Source organism: Sarcophilus harrisii, chromosome 2 (genome assembly GCF_902635505.1).
Source record: "Sarcophilus harrisii chromosome 2, mSarHar1.11, whole genome shotgun sequence".
Lineage (NCBI taxonomy): Eukaryota > Metazoa > Chordata > Mammalia > Dasyuromorphia > Dasyuridae > Sarcophilus > Sarcophilus harrisii.
Genome location: NC_045427.1, coordinates 253,134,043 through 253,158,211, shown reverse-complemented (window position 1 = coordinate 253,158,211; position 24,169 = coordinate 253,134,043). Strand labels below are relative to the sequence as shown.

At 33.0% G+C, this 24,169-nt stretch overlaps 1 protein-coding gene across 4 annotated transcripts in view; it reads left to right on the top strand.

The window, feature by feature from the left end:
* Positions 1-24,169, top strand: part of RYR3 (ryanodine receptor 3) — a 708,417-nt gene that overhangs the window by 282,808 nt on the left and 401,440 nt on the right. For all 4 annotated transcript variants that reach the window (XM_031952023.1, XM_031952026.1, XM_031952025.1 and 1 more), the window contains exons 4-10: positions 479-553; positions 2,356-2,434; positions 9,239-9,351; positions 10,282-10,381; positions 12,864-12,957; positions 18,305-18,379; positions 20,761-20,917. In XM_031952023.1, the coding sequence (XP_031807883.1) occupies positions 479-553; positions 2,356-2,434; positions 9,239-9,351; positions 10,282-10,381; positions 12,864-12,957; positions 18,305-18,379; positions 20,761-20,917 (693 nt within the window). The remainder of the gene's footprint in view (positions 1-478; positions 554-2,355; positions 2,435-9,238; positions 9,352-10,281; positions 10,382-12,863; positions 12,958-18,304; positions 18,380-20,760; positions 20,918-24,169) is intronic.

The window sequence follows — 24,169 nt, the reverse complement described above, 5'->3', positions numbered from 1 at the left end:
GAAAATTGTATATTTAACTAGGAATAATTTTAGTGAATGGGCAGAAGATGCCATTACCCATAAGGGAAGCAACTGGCAAGATGCTGAGAATAACTATAAGCCTTCAGAGACACTTGTGTTTCTAGGCTTTAGTTACATCACTTCTCTTTCTTTCCCTTGTCCTAAATGCTTCTGAGAAGTTTCAAAGGAAGGTAAGAGACATCTATCTCATTTCCATGAATTAATTTTTAAAATACTATCTTTCAATTCATTATAAGGGATCACTTTTCTAAAGAAGAATTATAGCCCTCCATGTTACTTCTCTTGAGTGTATTGCATGGGTATGGTTAAGACAGAACACAAAGCACTATCCTTCAGCTGCTCTGAACATTCTTATACTTACACTGATAAAATCAATGATTTTTTTTTCCTCATGGTCCATAGTTAATGTTTAAAAAAAAAAAAAAGGAACACAACTTTTTCTTCTTTACTTTTACAGGTAGCACAAGGAGGTGGTCACCGGACGCTATTGTATGGACATGCAATTCTCCTTCGGCATTCATTTAGTAGGATGGTGAGCATGTCTACAATGCTGCCTTGGGGATTGTACTTGGTAAATAGAAAGGATAAGTACAGGAATATAAAAGTACATAAGAAGATGAAAGGAAACAGGAAAATGAATGATGATGGACCTAGAACCTAGATATAGCTGGAGGAAAAATGTAATGATTATGGAATACCATCTCTATGGTAATAAATTTAGAACTCAAGCTGGAAAAAAATAGATGTAATTGGAGGAGGAGTTCTCATTCTCTGACAATTAATTTTAGGAAGAACCTAGATCCAGTCAACTGACATTAATTCTACGGGTGGTAAAGGGATTTTTGAGGTCTTTCCTTAACCCAGAAGTATTGAAGGTAGTTGGTAGAAAATGTAATCAGTCAGGGAGCTGACTAGAGAGAAAAATGTCAAAATTATTTCATAACTGGGTATCATCAGTTGTCTTAAAGAGGACTGTAAAATTCAGACCATTAATTTTAATTCACTTTAAAATGTAGACTACCCAAATACTTTATTTACCAAACTTACTGTTTTGAAATAAAACCAAGAATGGTAATATGTCACAAATAGTGATTTTTCCTGATAAGGCTTTGACTTTAAACTTCAAATACTGTTCTCATATTTACTACAAATCCTAAGAAGTAGCCTCTTTCTGACACCCTGTGGCTATGTCATGCATTTCAATTCAGGATCTAATTTTCTAAAAGGATTTGGGTACACTTACTGTATGCAGTGAAGTGCCTTTCAAACCTGCTTTTTAAAATAATTCTATTTATGATGGCATTTTTCAGTAAAATTTCAGCTTCAGAGAGAAGCTGGTTTTTCCATCCTGAACTTTTAAGACACAGAGCAAGCTGGCTAAAGAACAAGTAATCAGTTGTGAGGGTTTGTTGGAAGTTGCAGATTTCAAGGAATACTACATTATTCTACTTCATACTACATTATACTTAATCTTAGACAGAGATATGATAAATCTCCTCATTTAGAATAAAGAATTTGCCTCTTTGGTAAATTAAGTTTTTTGTGAAGAACGTAAAGTCAGAAAACTTTGATTTGAGTACTGCTTCTGTTATTTAGTAGCTATGTAAGCTGGAGCAAATTACCTAGCCTCCTTGAGATTTATCCGAAAAATGGGGATAAATAAAGCCTATACTATATACCCCACAAAATTGTAATCTGAATAAATTAGGTAATTATGAGTAGATAAGCCTGAATTCATAATGATTAGAGATCAAATTTGACCTGAGACACTTAGCTGTGTGATCCTGGGCATTGAGTTGAAGTATAGAAGCTAAGGCTGTGTTTATTCATTAATCAACATGGCATTGTACCCTCCAAGAGCAGTTATGTAAATACAGTCTTAATCATTATGATGCTGCATCATGTTGAGACATGGAATGATAAAGTGGAAATAGCAATAGATTTGCAGTCTGTAAGACCTATGTTCAAATCCTAATATGAATCTTCCTAATCTGTTGACCTTTCTAAACCAGATTCCTCATCTTTAAAATGGGATAACACTATGTTTACTACCTACCTTACAGGATTGTTGTATACTTTTGTCAGTTTTAAGGTGCTATGGAAACTTAGTAATAATACTAAGTTGAAGACCTCTATTATCTGAAGCTGAACACAAGGTCCTTAATGAATCCATCTGTGCATTTTCCAGATTTTAGGTTCTAAATCCCACTATTCCTATCTATCATTAAGCAAGACAGGCAGTAGAAACTGATTCCTGGAAGCCAAACTCTGATGACTTTAAAGGAAGAAAAGTAGATTGCCAAATTACCAGTGACTGTTCTTTGTGTTTTGTAGTATCTGACATGTTTGACCACATCAAGATCCCAGACTGATAAACTTGCCTTTGATGTGGGACTACGGGAACATGCCGCAGGTATGCCAGCGTTCTCTGGTAACTGCTTAGTAACCATCGTCTACTGTCACTCATATTATTCACTTACAATTTTCTTTCACTTCTAGTAATGGATAGTATTTTCTAATCTGAAATAGGTATTAAGAAGGAGGTAAAGGAATGCAAAAGTTAATGAAGCATGGAAGACAATGTTGTTTTAACTCCTACTCTATCAAATAGTCAAAAATATCCCTAGAAAAATAACTTATCTTAATTTAGTAGATAAGTAATTATCTATATATGTAATCTTTATTATACCCAACAAATGCCTGCTAAAAAGAAAAGAAAAAGCAAATTGATAAAAATATAGTATAAACATCTTAAGAAATAAATGTTTTCATGGTACTGTACTCTTTATTGATCAAATCTCATATAGATTATTGTGGCAAAATTCTACTTCCAAATGTTAAAGTTATTAATATAATAGAATTTACTTAGAGAAGATGATCAGGAAGATGAAGTATCTAGAAATTATGACATATGAGAAATAACTGAAGAAACTGGGGACGTCTGTTCTGACAAAAGACTAAGGGGTAATATAGTGATTTTAAAATATTTTCAAAGTTTTTTGTGTAGAAGTGGAAACAGATTTTTTTTTCCAGAAAGAAAGATCAGAACTAATGTTTGGAAGATATTAAGTGGGTAGATATCATCTTACTACAAGGGGAAAAAAACTTTGTGACAACTAGATTTGACCAATAATGATCTCTAGTTGTTTTGTGAAATACTATTTTGAACTTAATATTATAGGAATTTTTCAAGCAATTCAATCAATAAGCATTCTTTTCATCTTTATTTTAATTAATTTAAAAAAAAGCACCTTTTGATCTTTACATTATCTTCATTTCCCAGAGTGTTTGTCATCCCCTTTTTCCCTTCCATAAAGCCATCCCTTATAATAATCAAAATATAACAAAGAGGGGAAACATGCTTCAGCAAAATTTATGAACACCAGAGAAGTTTGAGTTTTCTGCATACATAATCTCTGCAGAAAAAAGATGGGAGGTAGCTTTTCATATTTTCTTTGGCCCAAACTTAGTCCTTGTAATTTTATAGCATTCATTTGAATTTCTTCTCTTGTTCTTTACATTTACAATGCATTCTGTATATTGTTTTCCTCATTCCATATACTTTATTTTCTATTAGTTTAGATAACTCTTCTGACGCTTTTCAATATTCATTATATTCAACATTTCTTATAGCACAGCAATGTATATTTTATTCATATATCACAGTGTATTTAATTGTTATTCCCTTGATATATTTCAATTTTCTTTCTAGTTCCTTGAACTATTGGATCCTATTGGCAGCTTCCTTTCTTATAAATCCTGCTTCGTTTTTATTTGTGTATAACTCTTTTAAGTTCATATAATCAAATTATCTATTTTATTTTCTATAATCACTTTTATCCCTTGTTTTGTTGTAATCCACCCTCATCCCATCCCCATCCTGAGTTGTGAAAAGCATATGAACTTTTTTTCTTCTATTTTGAGGGAAGGAGAAAGGACCTGAGCTTTAATATCAAATCAACAAATAAGCATTTATTAAACATCTACTTATATTCTAGATACTAGGCATATAAAACAATATATATATATATATATATATATATATATATATATATATATACATACTTATGTTTATATGTGTGTTGTTTTGTATCCCCACATTAAGGAGCTTATATATTCCTGTGGGACATAACATTAAATATATGTACATGATAGCTTAAGTAAAATGAGAGCTGTACTATCTAGGGTCATTACAAAACGTTTCCCATAGGATGTGGTATCCCAAAGAATGAGCCTTGAAACAAACTTGGACTTTAGAGGCTTAGAAGAATGAGAACTAAGAAAGTCCTCTTAAATTTAGAAGTTAAGAGAACATTGCAGATTTAGAAATGCTTTGATAAATGGGTGACATATAATTAAATCCATGGCAGATTCAACATACATGGGCTAAAGCTAAGGGATATCTGCTTATAAAAGGGTAAAAATACATATAATGAGTTTTTACACATCACCTGGTAAAAATTTGTCTACATCTTGATTGAAGTGGCATTTATATTGTTCATCTTAACCAATAGCATTAAAGTGGTAATAATCATTGCTAAGATTTTCCTTTCTACACTCACCATTTATTTGTGGGACAAAAGATTGTGTGATGGTACCTGATCTACTTCCTCATTTTGCAAATAAAATTTCTTTTTTTATGGTTTTGCATTTCTTTGTGTTCGGCTGAATTATTATTAATTTTCAAATGCATTTCCTCTGATAGTTTGTGACTTAGTAAATATTGACTCAAGCAACAAAATTCTGTTTCCTGAATAAAATAACTACTTACTCTAAACCAAGCCTTAAACTTTGGAGGAGATTAGAGAAAAGGAGGTAAAAAAATCATTCTTTTGTCATTGAAATGTGATTCAAAAAGATTTATCTGACATTTCTATTTTTTTTTTAAGTTAAGAGTGGAGAATTTCACTCTTTCCATTGAAAAGCTTCCCTCATAGTATTCCAATCTCTAAATTGCCTTAGAGGTCAGCTCATTTGTTCCTCAATTCCCATTTTACAGATAAGGAATCTGTAGCTCATTTAGGTAAAGTAACTTGCCCAAGATTATATGAATAGTAAATAGCAAGACTAAAGTCAAACTCAGGTCCTCTGACAGCAGTTTTAATAGCCTTTGCATGACACTTCTTATTAGTCTGGTGCTTGTCTATGACTCTTTGGTATCAGAAGATTAGATAATAACTAACAAAATATAGATTTAAAGCTGGTAGGGATTATAGGATAATTGATCTAGGCATCATAGAGTTCATCCATTCCAGCCCTGTCAATTTATGGGTAAGGAAACTGAGAGCCAGGAAGTTGCAACTTTGCGAGGTCACTTAGCTAATAAAGAGCAGAGTTAATTAGATTTTGAACCCAATTCCTCTTACTCCAAAGCTAACATTTTTTCCACTGAATCATAGCTTTGTTGTACCCTTAGACAAATTACATAAACTTGCCAAGCCTCAGTTTCATCTTCAGAAAGTGAAGAAACTAGTAGTATTTTTTCCTACCTCACAAGACTACAAAAAAGGCTCAAAATAAGATAATATATACATGAAATACTGTTTAAACCCCAAAGCATTACAATCATTCCATCATTCCATTCAGGCTGAATAAAAAGTTTTATAGATAAGAGTGATTGAAAATTGATAGACGAAAACCATTCAGCCAACATAGGCAACTGAGGCATTTGAAAAGGTTTATGGATAGATAAAATACAGAGTTGAACATCTTTTCAGTTCTTCAGTTTGAATACATAAAATCACATAGTTGAATACACAATCTCTTTCAGTTTTCTTAAGACTAAATTAGTATTTATGGGAGTATTATGAAAGAAGAAAATAAAGATGTTTATAACTCTGATAATAAAGGACTGTCAGCAAAAAGAGGTCCGCCAAATTTAAGATTATTAGGAGGAATTTGCTTAGAATATTATCTTGAATATCCAAAAATCCAATTCAAATGACCCTGTTCTTCCACACAATTTAATGTAAAACTCACCAGCCTCTAGGAATAAAAAAGATTTTTTATTTGTCTATTTGCTTGCGTTTTTTTTTTTTTTTTTTTTTTTTTTTGTAAATATTGAATTGGTATTTTAAGTGTTAAGAGAAAAAATTCTGCACCATTTTGTAGGGTTTTTTTTTTTTTTTTAACCTCTGAAAGTCTGGTAACTTATAAGACTTGAATATCAGCTCTAACTTTTATTCTCTCTACCTATTATTTCATTTACTGTGAATTTCTTCCCTTATCAGTAGTTATCTTACTGACACAAACAAATTATGCTATCAGAATTTGAGTATTATGGACAAAAGATTAAAAAAAAAGGAAAATCCTGGCAAATTGTTGAGAATGGTCTCATTCTTTCTAAGAGTCATCTTGACAAGGGAACTCCAAAACTCTCTAAAATTACTTCAAGGACAAAGTTTCCTTGAATTCTGTCCTCTGGCCTCAGGACAAACAGCTTCATTCTATTATCTAAGTGGGGCTGATTGAATCCTGAGCTGGAGAATTCCAAACCTAATGAGTTGAAGAGACACCCATTCAATTGTAAAATTTTCTATTCAATTCCAGCTCAAGCTGAAACCTAGCCCCCATCAAGAGCAAAAACCTCAGCTTGTACCTAAGGATTCTATTATAAAAAGAGCCAATTTTAAACTCACTCCTTTGTAGAGGACCTAACATGTCATGCCATGCCAAGGAAACCTTTGCCCTCTGGAATGATATTCTCTTTCAGTGTTACCTTCTCTTTATCTCCCTCACTTCTTTCCCTAACAAGACTTTATACCTCCCTGTCAGGATTTCTCTACTAGAAACTTTACTTCTCTCTCAGGACCTTACCGCTAAGGAATTCAGCCTTTCTATTCATGTAAGGCAGACTTCTCAGCGCCTATAATAGACCTCTTTTTATCAGTCTAGCTTTGCGGGTTTGTAAATTCTATTATGAAGGACCTCTGAGCCACCAGAAGGAGGTTCCCACAACTTCCTACCTTGTAGTGGATCCTAAAGGGGATTTAGAGGAACCAAACCTCTTTATTTGTTTCCCTGAATCTAATCTTATCAATCTTATAGCTTTCCTGCCTTTGGCTATTCATTTTATCTCTTGAAACAAATACGAGGGAGTTACTTCTATTGATTCAGAATTTTGATCAGTTTCTAGAAGTTGCTATTCCTGTCTTTACCTAGGATGATTCTTCACAGGTTCCTTTAGACTCCTTCAGAAGATCATGCAATGGTTTCAGATGTACCAATATCTGGCTCTTTTCCCCACTTAAGTCATTTGGTACAGGTTTATTCATTCCATAGCTAGTTTTTTCTTGTAAAGTTTTTGGTTTCAGAAGATTGCCTAATCTTTGCCTATAGATAAAAAGCAGAGAAGGTGAATCACAAAATTTTAATTAGAATTCTTTCAGAATGAGGACATCTGATCTCTTGCATCCTTTTTGAATTTGAACTAAGGAGTCATTTACCTAACCTGATGAACTATATTCTTTCAGTATTTACCATCTCGCACAATTTTTTCTTCTTTGCTGAAGAATCCAATTTTCACAGAAAATGAGAATTGGCAGGAATCTTAGAGATCATCTTATTCAAGATCCTCTCTGATCACATATATGATCACCCCAAACAAGAGCTCATCTACATTCTGTTTGAATATATTTATTGACAAAGAATTCAATATTAATTTTCAGTAATCTATAATTTCTAGAAAGATTTTGCTTATATAAGTAAAAAATAATCTCTATTAAGTTCCACTAGTTAATTCTCTCTCTTCTGGAGCTAAAGAGAATCCTACTGTACCTCTTTAGTCTTCTAAATACTTGAATTCCATGATCATGTTTTCCATTCAAATCTTCTTTCTTCTAAACATTCTATGGCACGACATTCTAAACATTCTATTATGATCATCCTGGCCACAGAGATTTTAAGATAAAGATTTGGAAGACATCATTAGAAAACAATTATTTTTCTAAGCATATTTATTAAGTACATTAATGAACAATTAGTTAGTACAGTGGATAAAGCATTAAACCTGAAGTCAAGAAGATTTGAATTCAAAAGTGACACCATATTCTTACTAGCTCTGTGATCTTGGGAAAGTCCCTTAACTTTTTTTTTTAACCTCAGTTTTTCAACAATAGAACCTTTCTAGGATTGTTGTGAGCATAAAATGAGATAGTTATAAAGCACTTAGAAAACCTTTAAGTAATATGTAATTGCTAGCTATTGACATTGTTATTATTATTATTATTATTGTTTTCCCAAGTCCTGCTAATTTCCTTCTTTGGAAATCAGAAAACTTCATTCTGTTATTTCTTACTAGTTCTGTAAAATTAGGCAAATGATCTATCTTCTTTGGGACTTAATTTCCTTATCTATAAATGAGATCATTGGATGGAGCTTAGTGTTTTCTAGGGTTTTTTTTGAGTATAAAAATTCACTATTTAACATTTTTTGTAGCTACCCATATAACATTGCATATATTAGTTGTTTCTGATGAGTTTATATTTTATTGATTATAATGGTGCCATAGATTTTAAAATGGTAATATATAGTATATATTCAATATGTAATATTTTGTTTCCAGAAGGTAAGATTGCTTAATTATGGGTTTGTGTTTGAATTTGCAAACTTCCTACAATAAATCTGCAGTATCCCGCAGTTTAGGAGACATAGGAGGTCTAAAATTTAGGGATATCTTCCTGACTACACAAACAGGAGAATAAAGGGTATGTAACTTTGAGAGCAAGGCTGGAACACACCATGTGGTATAGCTAAGGTTTGAAAAGTGTTTCCCAACCTATTACTAGTCCATGTATGTGCTGAGTCTTCACTGTAACATGTACAGCTTGCCTTGCCACAAAGTAAATGTCTGTCTGCTATGAACAGTGGGATATCTGACATAAAAATAGATGCATTTCAGAAAAAAAAAGTGAATGAATGAATAAATAAGATAAATTAATGAATATTTTTAAAAAAATATCTAAGTGGTTCCTCCTATGAGACTGTAACTCATCACAGATAGCCACCTACCTTGTCTATCCCTAGTCCCAATTCTTAAGAGTCATAGTAATTTTTTTAAAAGATAAGATAGAATGGGAGGAGAGGACATATTATTAAAAAAAAAAAAAGGTTTTTTTTATTTTGTTGGTCAGGTATATGTAGCTGTTATTTATTATTTGAGAGAGGCTCTTACTACAGGGAGGTACTGAAATTACTAACTCAAGCAGCCTCTGTGTAGGGGAAGCATGCTGGTGGACCATACACCCTGCATCCAAACAGAGATCTGAAGGAGAGAAGGTGCGAATCGGTGATGACCTCATCCTTGTCAGCGTTTCTTCGGAAAGATATCTTGTAAGTGGTGTGTGTTTTGGGGCTGTTCCTGCTCAGCATCTTTTTATGAATAAGCTGCTGAACATTAATCTCCACAGTCAGCTGGAAGAAACCAGCCCTTTGTGTAGATGAACTAGATGTTAGTTTAGTTTTATTTGAAGACAACCTGTAGATTTCCCTTCCTTAAAGAGTTCCTCTGACAAGCTTACATTGGTGCCTGAAATTCTAACTCTTATAACCTTTTTTTTGAGGTCATAGCAATTCTCTTCAGAAATCCTTTTATAAAATAAAAATTGTCAGATAAATATTCATTCACTAGTATTGACATACATTACCTTACTGTCACAAATTTGTTTATCAAATGGGCTAGCTTTCTCATAGTTGAGAGCAAGATTTTGAAAAAAAGGGACTCAAGAAAACTAAGTTTTTATTCAATGATGAAAGATTAAAAAAAAAAAGTCCAAGGTATAGAGTTATATAGAGGAAGGAAGCCTTAGATGGAGTAAAATTTCATTTGAAAATACTAAGATAATCAGGGAAGTCGAGGTAAGGACATTAAAAGAAATAAGAATGTCTACTTAATCTCAGTTTACTCCACAGTATGTCATAGATCAATCTTTATGCCTAAAGTTGTTTCTAATATTTGTGCCACTACTGCACTTAAGCAGACACTAGGAAATAGTTCAGGAGAAAACATACTTACTCCTCCTGAATATTTTCTAGAATAAAACATCCCATTTTGAAGATTTGAGGTTGATTAGAATAATTTGCCACAGGCTATGCAGGTCCAGCCCACTGGTGAAAACATTACTTAACTCAAACCCTAAAATTCTAGCGTGGCTTTTGGGGAAATTGTAAAGCTAGAAAAGGCATTTATGTAGCTCAAGAAATTGGCTGCCCTAAATGAACTGCTTCCTGTAGAAGAATGTCTTATTTCTGTCTTTGTTGCAGCATCTCTCCATATCAAATGGCAACATACAAGTGGATGCCTCTTTTATGCAAACACTCTGGAATGTACATCCTACATGCTCAGGAAGTAGCATCGAAGAAGGTTTGCTCTGATAACATGCATTCACCCCCTAATATGTCACAGAACTCAGAAAAAAATTCTTTTGTGTAGTGCATGTATTTCACTTTGATATTATATCAGAATAACTGGTAAAAAGATAGCATGATTTGTTAAAGCCAACAGGTGTTATGAAAATATCACATGAAAACTATTCTATTTAACTTTCATGTCCATGAGCATGAATTGTCATATTTTAGTCTTCTTTATGATCATAAAACCATTTTTCTTTTAGAATTTCAAGTATCATTCTCTTAATACTTATAATAATTTGGGATTGATTGCTGAATGCATTTAATATTAATTTATTTGTAATTTAAATTTATAATATTTATTCTTAAAATGCCTCTCCATGGAGGTTAAAAGAGTTCTGCTTTATACAGTGAAATTCTCATTGGTCATTATTACTCATGTTGATGGGAACTTCATTTAAAAATAATGACCTGTGCAAATGATATGTCTCATGTGTTATGTTTTTCTTTTTTTAAAAAAAATAGCCCATTTTAATCTTTTGTCCATTTTAATGAAGGCAGCATAGTGTAATAGAAAAAATATTGGATTTGGAGTCAGAGCACCTGAGTGCTTATCGTGACTATGCTGCTTTCTATTTATATGATCTTGAACAAATTGTTTTATCATTCTAAAAAAATGAATAGTTTGGAAAAGATCTTCTATGGTCCCTTCCCAATCTAAATATTTATTCTCTGATTCTCTCTTGAAACTTCCTTCTTGGATTAATGAAGATCTATATACAAATCTCTACTACTCTAATGCAATTTTGAACTAGTCGTCAGCTCTTACAGAAAGATGGCATTGATTGGACATTGTTTATCATATCATAGAAATATTTAGAAGACTGCTTAATGTGTTAAGAACATGTCTTAGGTTTTAATCTGTTGGCTGATTTATTCAGCTTTTCTTTGTACAGCCCTAGAACCTATCTTCGTAGCATTCACTGGTACAAATTCCACTTAAGACAATAAAAACTTAAGTGATCCATATCAAATTCTATACCTATCACATGCCTTATTTTCCACATAGTATCACAATATATTTAAAAATTTTTTTAAATGTCTCTTGGCATTTTCTCCATCTAAGCAAATTATTAATTGAGGGACACTGAATATAAATGAAAGACTCAGAAGGAAGCATGGTTCTGCTAAGATAAAATAACGAGTTGTTTAATCAAGGTAATAATCATGGAAGATTTAATTTTTTTAATAAACCAGACCCCTGTTCCAATGAGATATATATTATTCCTAAATGTCAAAAATGTTCTGATGCAGATAGAAGCATCAGTCCAACAAGGCAGGAAAATGAAGCTAGACTTTGGGATGTTATTGTTGTTTAAGGAAATCTTTACTTGCTCAGGTTAAGAAAGTACACAGGTAAATAGCTATAGGTGTTACATTGTCTCCTGCTTTACTTGATGAACTGAAGGTAAGTCTTCCCAGGGATTGGTTATACATTATCACAAACTGCTTGTTTTTCAGGGATCTGATCAAATTCTTAGAATTATTGAGGCCAATCCCTAAAAAGAATCCAGCTACATGATTAAAGAATAATCTACCCCATTTTTATTTGGCATGCTGAGTATAATTTGGATACTCTACTGAAAAACTATGGAATTTTGAGGGACAATTAATGTTCTATCTGTAGAATTGGCTTTCTCAATATTAAGTCCATGCTAAGGTAGCTACCCTCTTAATCTTTTTTATAAAGCAACCCTTATTGTTTGCGGAAAGAGTGAATGATTAGTGTTTTTTTTACTTTAAAAGCCTGAATTATAATTGTTACAATTCAATTCCACAAACCTAAACCCATGAATTAGAAGAATCTGAGTTAATAAACAGTTGGGAAATGGTTGAAATACTGCACCTTCCCTTTTCTTTGTTATAATTGAAATATTCAGGGTTTGATTTAGAATATGTTAAGTGCATTGAAAAGTTAACATTTATTAAAGTTAATTCCTAAAAAATAACTTGCTCTTTTCTTTCCCCATGATTTTTTCTTTTCTTTTAATTGGTAGATTTGCATTTTTACAACACAAACACATTTTTGAATGTTTTGGCTTATCTCAGATTTTTAGACTCTTAAACCATCTAAACATCCTATTCTCCTGTCAGCACCAACTCCCCCTCTCATTATTTTCAAGCTAAAATGTACATTATTATTATTGTTGTTGTTATTAACCCAGCTTAAATGTAATATTCTGCTAGTGTATTATCTTTTATACTGTTTGACTCTCAGCTAAAGTGTGTGTTATATTCCCCCTATTGTCTCTCTATCTCCTAAATTCAACAACTGAATATATAGAACCCTATATTTATATTCCTGAGTCTTTTGTATCAGTTATTAAGTCCTGTATGCATTTTATTTCTTTACCACAAAACATAGGAACTAAGTTTAGTGTAAGCAATTTGTCAATATTTCAAGATTATGATGGTGAAATATGGTTCTCCTACAGGATATCTACTTGGTGGGCATGTAGTACGTTTTTTCCATGGCCATGATGAGTGTTTGACAACCCTATCCACAGACCAAAATGATTCCCAACACAGGTGAGGCAGTGGCTTTCATCTCTTATTGTATGCCTGAAAACATTAAAAAAAATTAGAGTTCTGGCTTGGACTTCACTTTATATCAACTTCTTAGTTGCTGGTCAAGCTTTTCACCATTCTCAGACTTTAATTTTCCAATATGAAAAGTGAGAATAGAAGTAATATTGAGTTTTCATACAATATTGTATTTACTATGCCATCTAGCTTCCCGTTTCTAGGTTTTACTTATCCAGTTTACACCATTTATCTATTATTTTTACTTTTTGTATAGTACTAAATAGTCAATAAGCATTTGTTAATGTTTATTATGTGCCAAGCACTGTGCTAGTTTTTATAATTAGCTTTGTAGTATGATTTGGCATCTTGTATCATGAAGCCTTTTTCTTTTTAAAGCATATACTTGTCTTGTCTGTGATGATAATTAGCACTTTTTATTTCATAAATTCAACTGAGTCATAATAAATTCCATTCCAACTCATAATTTTAACTACACGTGCATTTTTTGTGTTTTAAATACTATTTTGCATATAATAACAAATCAGCAATAGATATCTGCTGTTGATGGAGACCATCTAACCTCTTCCCTTCTGCTCAAATTAAAATCAATAGAGCACTCTCTTTTTATAGTCTTTACTCTAGAGCTGTATTTTGTTTTCCTTAAAATTATTTTTCCCTATTTGAACCCCTCATCTCAGACAACTCTTTTCCTCCCCCCCCCCACTGTCTCTTTTTACATTTCTCTGCTTCAGCTACTATAATCTTTCTTTTTTTAAATCTTTCCTTGTCTGTTCCAGATAAGAATATGGTTCATTAGATCCTTTTTTTCTCTTTATTAGTGAGTAACCAACTTGTTTGATTAATTTCACCTGTGTTGATTCAAGTTCAAGAAATACTAAGTCCTTTCTTCTTTTTCCTCTCTTTTTTCTTTATGTTACTCAGTGACCCTTTGATGATGTCCGATTTCCAAGATCTAGTGGTAACTCATTATGTACCTCATAAACTCTTCTTTTAAATTACTCTGTTTCTCTTATGGGTATTTCTTTCCAGTCTCACAGGCTTTCAGATTGATTACTCTTTATTATCGTTCACTCCTCATAGCCAGTCCACAAGGCTTCTTTTCAACTTCTTATATTAGTTCACATTGCCATGAAGATGAAGACCTCATCATCTATTCATAGAAGAATAGAAATTGGTCTTCTTGGATCTAGTCATTCTCCTCACCAATTCTACCTGAACCATGTCACTCTCCTGGTCAAATCACTTTATTTGCTTGCCATTTTCTTTAGAATCAATTATAAATTTCTCTGACATTCAAATCTTTTCAATATCTGATTCAAATATGTCTTTCTAGATTCATTTCAATTTCATCTCTTCATAAACTTTTTATTCCATCCAAAATGGCCTATTGCCTGGTTCTCATACAGAATTTCTTCTCATGGTCTTTATATCAATGTGTTTTCTTCCTAGACTGTTCTTTCCCCTCTCCCTTTTGCTCCCTTTAAGGTTCACTTCAAGTATAGTTTCCCATATAAGCACTCTCTTGATTTCTCCCTGGTGTTATTGAGTCTACTCCCATTGGAGAAAAATTTACTTTGTATCTGTTTATATGCATTTATCATTTAGGTAATAATAAATATAAAATAATTTGCAGAAAACAGTGCTAGCAACAAGGAGGTAGATGAATAAAGGGTTGGCAATGGAGTCTACACTTAAATTGAACCTTGAAATGAGCTAGGATGCTACCTAGAGCTATACCACTCAACTCCTTAGTGTCCCAACTCTTTAAGACCATAAATTTTAAAGAAGGTCTGGTAGAAGTATCACAGAAGGAGATCAGTAGTATATCAGGGAAATCACAACAGCTCAAATAAATTATTTTTAAACTGACCTTTGTGTTGTTTTTCCCCTGTACAATATATATTCCTAAAGGTCAGAAACAATTTTTCCCCCTTGTTTTGTTTATTTAATCAATCAGCAAGCATTTATTAAGCACCTTTTTTGTGGCAGGTACTATGTTAAGTACTAAGAATAAAAAGACAAATACAAAAACATCTCCTGGCTTCAAGAAGCATATATTCCAGAAGCAGAGACAATATGCACACATAAAGCTATATTTAAAATGCAAGCAAAGCAGATGTCAGTTGTAACCTGAGAGTCTAGGGATGATCTCATGTAGAAAGTGAGTCATGAACTGAGTCTGGGAGGGAAGTAGGGATTCTAAGAGATGATGTTAAGAAGGGAGAGCATTCTAGGTATAAGGGAACAACCAACACAAAGTCATTATGGAAAAGGCTGGAAAAGCAGGACTGAGTTTGAAAAGAATTTTCTGTGTCAAACAGAACCCAAAAACATTGCTACAAACATCACACGTGGGTTCTTTCCTCTCTTTTATGATCTCTTTGGGTCATAGATCTGTGTCAAACAGATGAGTTAATCTTTGATTCTGGGAGGAATTGTGAGCCATTGATGAGAGTCGGGCACCTTAGGAAAATTTTCTTGACAGCTATATGGAAGTTAGAATTGAATGTTAAGAAACTTGAGGCAAAAGAAAAATCTAGGAAATTCTTATAATAATACTCTGGGTAAGTTATGAGGAAGGTCTAAATTAGTATGGTGGCTGTGTGAATAGAAAGAAGGGGATGGCAGATTCAATAAATATTTTAGAGGTAGAAAAGACAAGATTTGGCAACTGATTTTGATCCAAAGATAGAGAGCAAAGAATCAAGGATAAAGCCCAATTAAAAATTCTGACTCACTAGAAGAACAATTGAACCCTTGATAGGCACTTGGTAAATTCTGATTGAATTAAATTTATTGAATTATGACCTACACTAAGGAAAATCTTGTCTAAAACTTCTAATAATTCTAATGTAATTCCAACAGTTACTTAACACTAATTCATTTAGGTTGTAAAATTGTTTTCAAGTCTTCTAAAGAAATACTTTAAAAGTTCTGAATTGATTTTAAAATTATTTCCCTTCTATATGACTTGATAAGTGACATGGATATACATCATCTTTACTTCTTAGAATTCTTGCCTTCCTTGAAGGCTCAACCCAGGTGTTATTTCCTATATGAAGCCTTTCCTGATCTCTATAATTGCTAATCCCCTTTTTTCACATTATACTTACCTATATAAATCATATATCTATCACATATTTAGTAATGGAAGCTTCCTGAAGGAAAATATTATTTTTTATATCTCCAGTATTTAGCTAAGGGCCCTTCACATAGCAGATGTCTAATGCAATTGCTTGCCACCACAAAAACATTGCTACAAACATCACATATGGGTCCTTCCCCCTCTTTTATGACCTCTTTGGGTTACAGATCCAGTAGTGACTCTGCTAGATCAAAGGATAAGCACAATGTATTAACCTTTGAGCATAATTCCAAATTGCTCTTTAGAATGGCTAAATCAATTCACAACTCTACTAAAGCAGTTTCCCCACATCCCTTACAACATTTATCACTATCTTTTCCTGTCATCTTAGCCAATCTGAGAGGTATGAAGTGGTATCTCAGAGTTGTCTTAATTTGCATTTCTCTAATCAGTAGTGATTTAGAGCATTTTTAAATTATTAGAAATAGCTTTAATTTCTTCATCTAAAAATTGTCAGTTGATATCCTCTGACCATTTATCAATTGGGGAATGACTTATATTCTTATAAATTTGAGTCAGTTCTCTATGCAGTTTCAAAATGAAGCCTTTGTCAGAAACATTGGCTGTAAAAATTGTTTCCCAGCTTTACACTTCCCTTCTAATCTTGGCTGCATTGATTTTGTTTGTGCAAAAACTAATTTAATGTAATCAAAATTATCCATTTTGCATTTTATAATGTTATTTATTTCTTTTTTGGTCATAAGTTCCTCCCTTCTCTAAACATCTGACAGGTGAATTATCCCTTGCTCTCCTAATTTGTTTATAGTATCACATTTTATATCTAAATTATGATCTCATATTGACCTTATCTTGGTAGAGGGTATAAGATGTTGGTCTATGTATAGATTCTGTCATTACTTTCCAATTTTCCTTACAATTTTTGTTAAATAGTGAGTTCTTATCCCAGACGCTGAAGGCTCAAAGTTTATCAAAACAGTAGATTATTATAGTCATCAACTATCATTTCTTCCACTGAACACTAGATCTCTTAAACAACTCTTTTTAATTGAATGATGTAATGGGGGTTAAGGGGAGGAAAGAATTTAAAATGAATTCCAAGTACCATGTTATTAGATTATTTAATATCCCTTCCAGCACCTATTTGGATATTGTATAATTTTTCAGGTGTTAAATAAATATTAACCATTATTATAAATTTTAAGTCTTTCCTCATTTTCCACTAGGCTAAGATGAGAGAATTAAGAATTGGGAAGGAGCTTAGAAGTCATTGAGTATAACTCCCTCATTTTGTAGTTGAGAAAACTGAGGTTCAAACCATTACTTATCATGAGAAATAAAGCTGGGGCTGGGGCTCAAACCAGTGTTTCACTCTGTAAATTCCATATTCTCTCCACTATAGCATGTTGGATATCCATGATGCCTTCTTCATGTTTTTTTTTTAAGACATTTTTTCTTCTCTAAAGAAATTTTCCTGCATAAATTAAAATTTTAATCCATTATGTCCCATTAGTTCATAGCTGTGCTTTTTCTGGTACTCATACAAGTTTAATAACAAAACAAAATCTAAGATATTTCTCTCTATTCTGGATAATCATGTGACAATAGAAATAGTATTAATTTTGTGATCTTATCACGTAACGATTACTAATGATCCACAATGTGCTCTACTTTCTTCTTCTATGTCATCCATTGCTTCACATAAAAAGACACATTTTGTTGCCTTCCTTTTAGGAACTTCTGTTTTTAGTTTGTCTTCCTTAAGAAAAGGAGATTGGAAAATAATGACTTGTAAAAATTGCATATTGACTTTTCTTTCATGAGAAATGGTATGATATAGTCAATAGAGTACTAAGTTTAAAGTCAGGAAGAAGACCTGGATTTGAATTTTGCTTTTGATACTTATTTGTTATGTAGCCATGGGCAAATAATTCTATTTAAGGTTCAATTTCAGCTATAAAAAATAGGATTAATAATAATACCTCTTCTTGTAGGATAGTTAGGAACTCAAATGAGATAATATATGTAAATGTAAATATGTAAATATGCAATGATTGTATTGTTATTGTTAAATTTTGAAGTTATGAACAGCTTGCATAAACAAAGTAGATTCTTCACAGGGAATTATTCTCTTTAGATATTAGTCTCCATCCTGTTTGGAGAGCATTTCTTTCTATTTCTCAAGAGTCAAAAGTATTATATTTCTTCTTTAACTCTTATTTACAGGAGGTTATTCTATGAAACTGGTGGAGCTGGAAGTAGAGCCAGGTCATTGTGGAGAGTGGAACCCCTTCGGATAAGGTAGAAGATGTGTCAGGATATTATGCATTCTCAAGTTTGAGTTCCTTACCTTCTCTTATTTGTATGACCCTTATCTTACTTATTTTCTTCTTCATTGTTATGTTCTAACCTTTCTGTTGATTAGAGAATAACTGTATTTTCCCTTTCTCTAACTTTCAGGATAGCCTTGGTATTCTAAGCTCAGCCATAGCACTTCTGGAAGCCATCCTATTGGGTTAAAAACCATGATTATCTCAGAGCATTCCCAAATTTCTTTCTTAATTTTTTTCTTCTGGTTCTTAGAAAATAGTAAGATTCCTGTATTCCCTAAGTCACTTACACAATGCCATGGGAAATTAACTCTAAAATTCTAGGATTTTGTCCTATCTAACTTATACTCTCAAATTGTTAGAACTTGGTAGGAATTATTTTCTTTAAAAATTATTCTTTAAATATCATTTTATTGGTGTGCTTACTTTTATCTATAATAAGACTATTTTGGGTTACTTCTAATGATCTTTCAGATCTGCTATTATAGTCTCTTTAATTTAATTGTTTTTCAATCATGTCTGACTTTGTGAACCCATTTGGGATTTTCTTGACAAAGATACCCTAAGTAGTTTGCTATTTCCTTCAGTATCTCATTTTTCAGAGGAGGAACTGAGGCAACTAGAGTCAAATGATTTGTTTGGGGTCACAAAAGCCATATGTGTCTGAGGCTGGATTTGAACCTGGGAAAATGAGACTTCCTGACTTCAGACCCTGCATTCCTTTGGGCCCTGTACTTTATTCATTGTGCCCTCTAATTGCCAATTCTCTATATTAGTAATTTTAAAAATATCTGCTTCTTTTCTTCCTAAGATTTTAAAAGCTTTCTATTTCTATTGTATTTCCTCATATAGTTATACAACCAGTGTTAATTCTTTCTCATATTCTTTAAAATATATCATTTACCCATGTAAAAATATGTCTTTGAGTAGAACTTGTGTATTTGTATCCATCTACACTATTTCTGTTACTTTGGATATTTAAATTGTTTTGCTTTGTTCATTTTGTTTTTTTTATAAATGCAATCATCTTTTTTAGTTTTAAACCATTTTTCTTCTTTTTTGCTTTGATGTTGATATTTGTTTGATGGGGAATGGAATGACTCAAATGTCCTAAAAGCTTCGGTCTCTATTGTCTTGACTACCAATGAAGAAACAAAGAAACATTTTATTAAGTGTCTACTCTATTCTAGGAACCATGTATAAATTAAAAGTTAAGTCTGAATGTTTTTATCCACTTGTCCTTAAAATGTTACTGTGATTATTAAAGTGGACTCTAGAGGAAGAAATACATAAAAAGTAATTATTCATCTCAAACCTGTATAAATAAAGACCTACCCTGAATATTCTTTGAATTATAGGCAGTTATGTATACCCAGTTATTTTACTTCTATAACTTAGGCTTCAAATGAAGTATCTTACTAGTTATCTCTACTTTGTATTAGGTCTTTCAGGTGGAAATACTTTGATGGATATAAGATTTTGATTTATTATAAACTAAATCACTAAAAGCTTACTATTTCTTAACTAGATCCCAAACTCTTTCCTTAAAACTTTTAATTGAATGACTTTGTCAGTTAAAAATCATCTAAAAGTATATGAGCTAAGTTGTCCTCCAAGCCTGACTTCCATCACACTTTTCATGGAAAGAATTGTATTTGCATTTGCCTTACAATACAATTTATAATACTCCTGGAGGGACATTTCTTTCAGGCAGTCTTTAAGAGAATTTCAAATAAGATTATGTTTTAAGTACTATATCTATAGTTATTTTTTCTTTGACAGATGACATTACATATGAGGCCTCCATAGGTTGATCAATGGCCTAAGTTATTTTTCTTTATATTGTTCATTTTCTTTCAATAGTAACCAAAATAAGTAACACTTTTTACTATTCATTTTGAAGCTAGCAATATTGAAATTCTCTCCAGAGCATTTCTAGAGTTCAGGTTGATCCTCTCTTAATGCTTTTATAGACAGAAATAAATTTGTCTTTAAAAGAACCCATTATTTTTATCTTTATTTTCTTTACCTTTTCTGGTCATGAGGAGCTGAATCACTAAACACCAAAAAATTTCTCTAAAGTGGAGTCTGAAGGCTTTTAGTGACCTTTAAAACATCAGAATGACCTTGACTATTAGAAACTCTATTTCTTTGTTTTTGCCCCTAAATTGTAGTCTAAAGGGGAAAATTAGATATTCATGAATTGCACACAGACTTAATTGACCTTCAGAAAGATTATGAGAAAAGAAAAAGTTTTTTTTTTAAGTATTAAAGTTTTTTAAAAGTACTAATTAACCACTTTGTGCTTTTTGTTAGTATATAACTATACATATTTCCTGCTGATTCATCTAGCTGGAGTGGCAGTAACATCAGATGGAGCCAGGCTTTCAGACTACGGCATATTACCACTGGCCATTACCTGGCTCTGACAGAAGATCAAGGCCTTATCTTGCAAGATAGAGGGAAGTCAGACACCAAGTCCACAGCCTTTTGTTTCCGGGCATCAAAGGTAAATATTGGTAAGGGAAGATTAGGGACTCTTCTCATAGCCAAAGTCTTGAAATATGCACAACAAATAAACATAAAAACCATATACCCAATATGATAAGAGATCTGACTGAACCAAATAAAAATTAGGCAATAAACTTGAAAGAAATAAGGCTATTTTTGTCTTTACTTCCATTGTCTTTGGAATGGAAACCTGGACCTTGTATAGTGATAGAAGTTGAGTATTTTAACTAAAATGGTACATTTTAAAATGTGAATTTTTAAAGCAACTTTCAAGATTGTTTTAAACCAGAATTGATTGAAAAGGAATCAGTTTGTAAATAATACAATACCTGGTACAGGATGGCAAAAATGACTGGCTCGGGAACATTGAAGAGTAATAGAGTCAGGACACATTTTTTACTCCAGACATAGGACAATGCTAATGCTATTTACATTTTAAAATATTATTAGCTACTTGCTCATTTCTTCCTCAAACCTCTCTGTTTCTGTCTGTCTGTCTCTTTCTTTCTCTCTGTCTCTGTCTCTGTCTGTCTGCTTCTCTGTCTCTATCATTCTCTTTGTCTTTCTCTCTGTCTCTATCATTCTTTTTGTCTCTCTCTCTGTCAGTCTCTCTCCTCTCTCTTTCTCTCTGTGTGTGTGTCTGTCTGTCTTTCTCTGTCTCTCTCTCTCTCTGTCTGTCTGTCTGTCTGTCTCTGTCTGTCTGCCTCTCTCTGTCTCTATCAAACTCTCTGTCTGCCTTTCTCTATGTCTTTCTCTCTTTCTGTTTCTGTCTGTCTGCCTCTCTCTGAATCTGTCAAGTCTCTCTCCTCTTTCTCTTTGTCTATCTGTCTCTCCCTGTCTGTCATTCTTTTTTTCTGTCTCTCTGCCTGTCTCTCTTCTCTTCTCCTCTCCTCTCTTCTCTTCTCTTCTTCTCTCCTCTCCTCTCCTCCTCTTTCTCTCTCTCTCTATCTCCCCCTTCCTTTCTTCCCTTCATCCCTTTCCTCCCTCCCCCCCCCTTTTTCCCTCTCTTCACTTGGATGGTCAAATTTAGACTTTTATAATTCCAGACTTCCTATTCCATATTTCCTCTACAGTCATGTTTTTCCCCTTGTCAGTCAAGATTTGTTTCTTCTTTAAAAATTTTTATTTGTGGAATTGGGAAGATTTGGGATCTTAATCCTGAGCACATCTTTTATAGGGAAAATACAACCTTGGAGGTTTCTCAGGGGAAGACAAGAAATACCAAAGAAGAATTTGGTAGATTAGAGGAAGGGATAAAGGAAGAGCCAGATGGCATGCACCTGACAGACCGGGTGCCAGACCTGTCTAAAGAAATTCAAATCAATATCTCAAAGGTTGTTTAAAGATGCTCAGAGGTTGAAGGAATAGACAACAGAGACTGATAATGACTTTCAGTCTTGCAATCACTATACAAACAAGATAGTCTAGGACTTGATTATGCCTGATAATAGCCAGTTGGGTTTTTTCCTGACAAGGTAAGAGAGTAACCTGAAAGTCTACAGCACCTCCTACATCCATCACATGCCATCCACATCACCTCTCTACTGTAGGGCAACTATATTAATTCAGGCCCTCATCAACTCTTACCCATGTAATAATGGCCTCCTACTTGGCCTTCTTGCTTTCAGTTTCTATCCTCTCCAATCAATCCTTTGTACTATTATTAAAATAACTTTCTTAATGGATGGATCTGATCATGTTATTACAGTGTTTTAAAAGGTTTGAGAGACATAGTTTGGGGTTAATTTAATAATTTTATTATTAATTCCAGAATTTTATAAAAGGATGATCATTTGGCAGTTTTTCTCTTAGATTAAAGACTGTCATGGTGGCTCATCTCTTAACTGCCCTTTTGAAAGAGAATTTTTCCCTAGGGTAGCAGTCAACTGACTAGCTAACAATGAGAGAATGAGTAGAGCAATGAAGGGCTGATTCTGAACTTTGGTTACCAATTTATTTCTCAGTTAGCCCCAGCCTTGAGAAATCCATTCAAAGAATTTATCCCCACCAGATAAGAGAAGGTTAGCTAAACCTTCAGAGACCAAGATCTTGAAATGAGGGTAATAGAAAAAACGGAAATATAAATCTCCCTAAATCATTGGGGTTTTTTTTGTAATCTCTTTCCTAATATTTTTTTTGCAATAACAGCTTTTTATTTTCAGAATATGCGCAAAGACAGTTTTTAACATTCCTCCTTGCAAAACCTTGTGTTCGAAGTTTTTCTCCCTCTCTCCTCCCCTTCCATTCCCCTAGACAGCAAATAATCCAGTATAGGTTAAACATGTACAATTCTTCTCAACATATTTTCACATTTATCATGCTGCACAAGAAAAATCAGATCAAAAAGGAAAAAAAATGAGAAAGAAAAAGCAAGCAAGCAAACAACAAAAACAAAAGTGAAAATGCTACATTGTGATCAACATTCAGTCCCCATAGTACTCTCTTTAGATTCAGGTGGCTCTCTCCATCACAAATCTATTAGAATTGCCCTGAATCATCTCATTGTTGAAAAGAGTCAAGTTCCTCATGGTTGATTATCACATAATAATCTTGTTGCTATGTATAATGTTTTCTTGGTTCTACTCACTTTATTTAGCATCATTTCAATTAAGTCTCTCAAGGTCTTTTCTGAAATCATCCTGCTGATTGTTTCTTATAGAACAATAATATTCCATTTCATTCATATACCATAACTTATTCAGTCATTTCTCAACTGAGGAACATCCACTTAGTTTCCCATTCCTTGCCACTACAAAAATGGCTGCTACAAAGATTTTTGCACATGTGGGTCCTTTTAAATCATTGATTATTAAGAATCATTTCTCTTACAATTTTCCTTTTCACATATATTTAGAAACTACCTGTTGTCCTTTCTTAAGATGCCTGGCATTCAAGACCCTCTGATTGCAATTTTTCTTTAAGCCTGGTTTCTTCTGAGTCTTCTTCACACCTTCTATATTCTAGCAAACAGGACTTTGACTTGCTTACCACTTGTTCCCTTTCATCTCTTTTTCCTCCAGTAGAAAGGCATTTCCTTATTTCTGTCTCTCCTTAAACCCTTCTCTTTCTTCAAGTCTTGGATGCTCCCTGCTCTCTGCATAACTTCTCCTGATTGTCCCCACTCCCAAAGGATTCTGTCTCTTCTTCTTCTTTTTTTTTTTTTTAATTTAATAGCCTTTTATTTACAGGTTATATTCATGGGTCACTTTACAGCGTTAACATTTGCCAAACCTCTTGTTCCAATTTTTCA